At 29.6% G+C, this 6080-nt stretch overlaps 2 protein-coding genes across 2 annotated transcripts; one reads left to right on the plus strand and one right to left on the minus strand.

Moving 5' to 3' along the window:
• Positions 1 to 781: 781 nt before the first annotated feature.
• Positions 782 to 3463, minus strand: LOC105227190 (vesicle transport protein SFT2B). Its single transcript, XM_011206416.4, has 4 exons — positions 3231 to 3463; positions 2636 to 2805; positions 2437 to 2554; positions 782 to 2359 (listed from the first exon to the last, which is right to left on the minus strand). Exons 1-4 carry the CDS (start codon positions 3300 to 3302, stop codon positions 2228 to 2230), a joined length of 492 nt encoding a protein of 163 aa, XP_011204718.1. The 5' UTR covers positions 3303 to 3463; the 3' UTR covers positions 782 to 2227.
• Positions 3464 to 3620: 157 nt separating this feature from the next.
• Positions 3621 to 6058, plus strand: LOC105227189 (transcription termination factor 3, mitochondrial). The gene is made up of 2 exons (XM_011206415.4): positions 3621 to 4724; positions 4789 to 6058. The coding sequence occupies exons 1-2, from the start codon at positions 3794 to 3796 to the stop codon at positions 5064 to 5066; spliced, it is 1209 nt and encodes a 402-aa protein (XP_011204717.2). The 5' UTR covers positions 3621 to 3793; the 3' UTR covers positions 5067 to 6058.
• The last annotated feature ends 22 nt before the right edge of the window (positions 6059 to 6080 follow it).

Raw genomic sequence — 6080 nt, forward strand, 5'->3', positions numbered from 1 at the left:
TTATGTAAATATTTATTTTCATATAAATTGCCTAACTTATTTTTCATATGCACATTGCATAAATTTGTTGTAATGTAAAGTGTTTTTTTTTTTAAGAACAAACCAACGTTAAAAGCAAATACGCTTTAAAAATGCAAACAACTATACTCAAACGCAAATGCGCTTTAAAAAGACAAATTAATTTAAGTCAGAGTTTAAATAATACAAAAACATGTGCATATAACTTACATAATACAATATGTAAACGTATATAGCAATTAGCTGCTGGCTTTGTCAACAGTTAAGCGAAGCACGTGAATTGTAGTTAAGATTTTTTAGTAATTTTGAAGTAAATTTGAAAAAACACAAAGAATATTTTTAAATAAATTAATTAAAAATATGTCATTGAGCTTATAAATAAAAAATTTAAATGCTCAATTCCTTACTAAATACATATTTATTTTTAATTTTGTTGTTATAATTGATGAGCAAATACATTTCAAATACTGTACTTATTTATGGTAGTGTAATTGTTTCATTACTATATCGAAATAGCAAAACGTTAATTATAACAATTAATTAATAATTTGCAAATTTAAAAATAAGTAAATAAAATAAAAACAAAAGCTGAACTACACGCTTTTGTTTTTATACTGAAGTACGTGCTTTTGTTTTTATATGCTATGTGGCATCCTTGCATTGATAAGCCAACTGTTAAGTGTTATAATAAATAATATCAACAAAATGAACTTAAGGCGACTGTCATTGTTATTGAATAAATAGATACAAAATTTAAAATTACCATAGAAAAAAAACAAAGGCAATTAAGTACATAATAATAAAAGAAATAGATTTGTTATACACCATAGCGTTAAGAAAAAATATAAATGAGTAACCAAATGTAAAAAACTATACATGCAGCAAGGAATTCGAAAACCGTAAGTTTAATAAAACTGACACTCACAAATGTGACATTCCTGTAGGAGTGTACTCGCGGCATACATATTTCGAAATTTTTAAAATTTAGCTAATAAATGTAAAATAGTTATAACTGCTAATTTGTAAAGCTCACTAACTGATACAAACGAAATTCCATATGCCATACAGTCGCATATTTCAATTTGTTATTGAAGTTTCGTTAATAGTATAATAATAAAAATTTCAGGTGTTAGAATAAATTCTATAATTGATTTCATATATTATGAAATGCAAACATGTTTGTACTGTAACCAAAGTTTGTCCTTAATTTAGTTTAAGTTTGGTACGAAGTGTTCGTACTTTCGAAAAATAGTTATAGCTAAAATAATTATTTCTCGTTTAGAAACCAAAATAAAGATAATTTTAATTAAAACATATGATATAAATTTGTTTGATAAGTCATTAATTTTCACTTGAAAACAAATAAATAAAAGCTATATTTCTTAGACGTGAAAGACCGCACTTTTACTTACGGCAACAAAAAAGAATATATGTACATAATTTATTTTCCTGAATGATATGTGGGATATTGTTTAAAAACATATACTTTTTTAGCTTTCAGTTTAAAGTTTTTATTATAATTAATACAATTAGATTTATCAAAAATATACATAAATACATATGAATAAAGCATTTTGTAAATATCAGTGTAGGTTTCATAATGTTTAGTTTAGCTTAAAATTAGGCCAATTGTCATATAATGAATCGTATATATTTTGTTCAGTTGATATAATTGTATATGTATCAAATAATAAGTTTCAAGCCATTTATAGCATAGTTTTGGATTGCAGCCGTTGCCACATATGTACATTCATACATGATAGTCACACATGATACATTTATATGTTATTAATAATTAATGAATTTAAATTTAAACTTTATTTTTGAGTTTTATAGACAATTTTAAACTGCACTGAAAAATGCAGTAAAATAGTAAATGGTGATAACAGGCAAAGTCAATACAGCAAGTAAATACTGTTTCTCAGCGCATTATAATTTTGCAAAGATTTATTACTGCTATAAATGTATATATTGCAAATGTGCTTTTAACGTTTTATGAGATAAAAATTGAAATCATATAATATACATATGAGGTGTAAATGCTGAGTGGCTAGGGGTATAAATTTATAACAATTGAACTGAACTTTCCTTTTATAGTAAATTAATTATTAAATAATGCAGAGCTTGCTGTGTACTAGCAAATGATATTAATGTAGATAGGTTTATACTTGCTGTCTTTGCACCAAAATACAATATAATAATTTGCTGCTTACACATCAAGGCAAGCAGAGACGGTTTTCTTTACGGCATCACGAGCATATGGTATGTAGGAGAGGGAATACCAGGTCATAGCTAATGATTGTATGATGATAAAAATTAAAGTCAGACCGGCTTTATGAAGCTGCGTTGTTAAAGAAAAGAATAAAAATAATTCTAATAAAACCATTTAAAATAATAGAAAGAAAAATATAAATATACCACAACAGCAGCTATAAAGGTCATGACAATGGCTACAAGTACTATGCAAGTGGCTATTAAACGTGTGGATGAAAACATTTTTTTTATTTGATTAACAGGACCCATAAGAAAGCATGTACTGAAATTGAAATTATAGGTATGAAATTTTATATACATAACAAATTGCATATAGAGCGTAAATAACTTATCGTTTACATACCTAGCCATTGATATTATATTACCAAGCGTATAAAAGACCGCAAACACAACAACGCCTCTGTGTAAAAATAGGGCCAGCGAGCCGAGAAACGATAGTAAGATGCCAAGTACGAAACAAATGCAAAAGCCTTTGATGCGTGTCGACCAGCTAAGCGTTGACATCTCATTAATCTACCGTGAACATTAGGCGTTGTAAATACAATTATAATTCATTGATTAGCATGCGTTTATAAATAATAAAAAGAAGCTTCAAATAAGTTTGGTATTCGCAATAGCTTAGGCACATATAAGCATAATGACCCTATTCCTATAAACACGTCAACAAAAGACGCCCACTATATTCCCTATGGACCTACATTAGTCATGTATTTTATAAGTTTAGATACTTCCTCTAAATGTCTGAATTATTTACCAGCAAACTAAATGACGAACACTTGTTGCGTGAACAGCTGCTATTGCAACAGCAGACTTTTATAATAGGGAAAATATTACCACAAAGCAATTATGTGCGGCTTAACTATTCCTTATTGCAATTAAATATGCTAGAATTAAATATGTACATAAACTTTATATTTCCAAGCAATATGAGCAATTACCTGTGTGATGATGCTACTCTCCTCCTCCGGTGTGGAATCATTTCCGTTAAGCACTCGACGCAATTTATCCATTTTAATGATAATTAATTGATAGTTTATACGTATTTATTTTCAAATAGGATCTCAGTGAAACGTAAATACCAACTCGTAAAATTAAAAAACAAAACCGAATATAAAATTACAACAAAACAAAAAGAAATTACGAATGAGAACAATCGCTTCTGATGGAAATGTCACTTTGCACAGCCAAATACAGACATACATACATATTTCTATTTGAAGTGTCACTTCAGTGTTGCTGTTGTGATTGTTTTTTTCACTATTCTTATTTTTTATACATGTTTATTTGGTGTTTGATTAAATTACGTATATATCTAATTCAAAGTTTTCTATATGTTGAGTAAAAAAAGGAAAACAAGCCAAAAATGTTAAACCGTAAAAGTACTATTATTTACAACACTAAAGTAGGCATGATGCAATTATACAAAGTGCAATACCAATCATATGCGCACATGTCTTCAAACGTCAAAACCAGCTGTCTATTGTTTTGATAAAGTGGAAAAATGTTAATTTTAAGAAATTTACGTTTTGTAACAAAAGTTACAAAACCTGATGTCAATTTTTTAAATAATGCTCCACGCATTGTAAGGGAACTGCGTAGTCAAACAAGGCAACGACCTGATATTGTTTCTAAAGAGTTAGATGAACCTAATACAAAGCCTACCGCACAAGGGCACTATGACAAACAACATGCACAAACCGGCATTACGGAAGCAGTAAATAAATATTTAAAAGATGAACTAAGACAGATTGAAAATGTTCAGTCAGCTGATGCTACCACCACCAACAATAAACCTACCCACAAGGAGCTTAAAAATGTCAGTGACGAAGAGCCCGATGATAATGCATTGTCCATTGGCGAGGCTAAGAAAGATTACGTGCCGACTTTCAATTTAGCAGCATATGTGAACAAGTCGCCAACGTTACAGCAATTTATACAGCTTGGTGTTGATTTACATAGCATTGAAAGGCGTAAAGGTTTGGCCAAATTTGTGTTGGGCTTAGAATTTGAGAAAGATGTGAAACCTTATCTGTACTTTTTGCAAGATCAAGGTGTTTCACCAGATGTATTTGGTGAATTTATTACAAAAAATCCACTGTTTTTCAAAATAGACCTAGATGATTTGCAAACACGCGTCAACTACTTGGAATCCAAAAATTTTTCACCAGATCAAAGACAACGTATATTTACGCGCAATCCCTTCTGGCTGATGTTCTCGACGCCACGCATCGATCAACGACTGGGTTATTTTCAAAAAGAGTTTCGTTTAAATGGTGACGATGTACGCTTTTTATCATCGAAACAACCACGACTGATAACATATAATATGGAACATATACGCAAGTCAACATTTTGTATACGAGAAGAGATGGGCTTTGATCAAGACGAACTTAAATGCTTGCTGTTGAACAAGCCACGTTTATGGATGATGGGTGGGTTCATTGTTGCCTTTTGTCTTCGATATATTTTTTTATATATATTTTTGTATGTTTTTAGACTCAGATCTGCTCATTGAACGTTTTGCTTATGCACACAAAACTATGAAGCTATCGCATGATATGTTAATACAATTCCCGGAAGTACTTTCGTCGCGTGAATTTCGTTTACGACAGCGACACGAGTTCCTCGTTACTCTTGGTCGCGCACAGTATGATCCTGAGAAGGATTTATACATATCCCCAAGGGATTTGGTCAGCGGAAATGACTACCATTTTGTGCGCAATGTTGCTAAGAGTGATCTTGAAACTTACGAACTTTTCCTTAAGACGCGATAGTAATTTTTGTATACATAAAATTAAAAAAAATGTTATAAGTTAATATTAAAAGTTTAGTTTAGAAAATAATAAAGTTCGAAAACATTAAAAGTATTTGTCTGCAGTATTGAGTGTCGTTTGAAATCAGTTTGAATTCAAGTTAAACCATATATGTTTGTATATACATATCTATACCTTTGTTGTTGTCGTCATAGAACTCGCATAGTTTTGGTTAAAAATCTGGGAAGGCTTCCATTATGTAGTCGGAACTGTCGAGGGAACGGCTTCTATGTACATCTATTTAATAGCATCTCAGCATACTATCTTCAAATATTTTTATAAAGTTGCGGTTCACAATTTAAAACGCAAAAATCTTCCCTTATTATAAATTGTATTTAGTAGTTTTTATTGCATTTTTTATATTTTTCCATTTATCGTTTCTTTATTATATCAAAAATGTCTATAATATATTTAATAATATAATTATGCATGTACATAGGTATGTAAATATATAAATATATGTATATATTAGTTATATGTACGAAATGTATGTATATAGGGAAAGGGGGTTTTGTATGCGTAACGGTTCTTTATTTAGTTTCATATGGTTTATTAAATTCAATTGTATTCTTTTTAATTTTCAAAAGTAAAATTATAAACATTTTTCTTGTAGTTTGGTTATATATATATACATATATAGTATAGTTATACATATGTATTCAAAACATTGAGGTTATTACCCCATGCCATACTTGGACTAAAAGCTAAAAAAACAAACGCGTTCTGGTGGTACTGGTAAGCCCGTATTATGCGGGTACCAAGCATACTACAATTGTAGTTACAAATATATGTATATATAGAAATATGAAACATAGATAGTTTTAATGAACCGTTAACTGTAGAATGATTAAAAAATTAAGTCTAAAAATAAGCTGGCGAAAACAAAAGCAACATATTGCGAGCGCAAGCATAACAAAAAAAAATGTCTATGGTTTCAAACGTTTTTTTTTTTTAGCAACAAGTGGTTAAAAATGA

This window comes from Bactrocera dorsalis, chromosome 5 (assembly GCF_023373825.1).
Source record: "Bactrocera dorsalis isolate Fly_Bdor chromosome 5, ASM2337382v1, whole genome shotgun sequence".
In the NCBI taxonomy this organism is placed as follows: domain Eukaryota; kingdom Metazoa; phylum Arthropoda; class Insecta; order Diptera; family Tephritidae; genus Bactrocera; species Bactrocera dorsalis.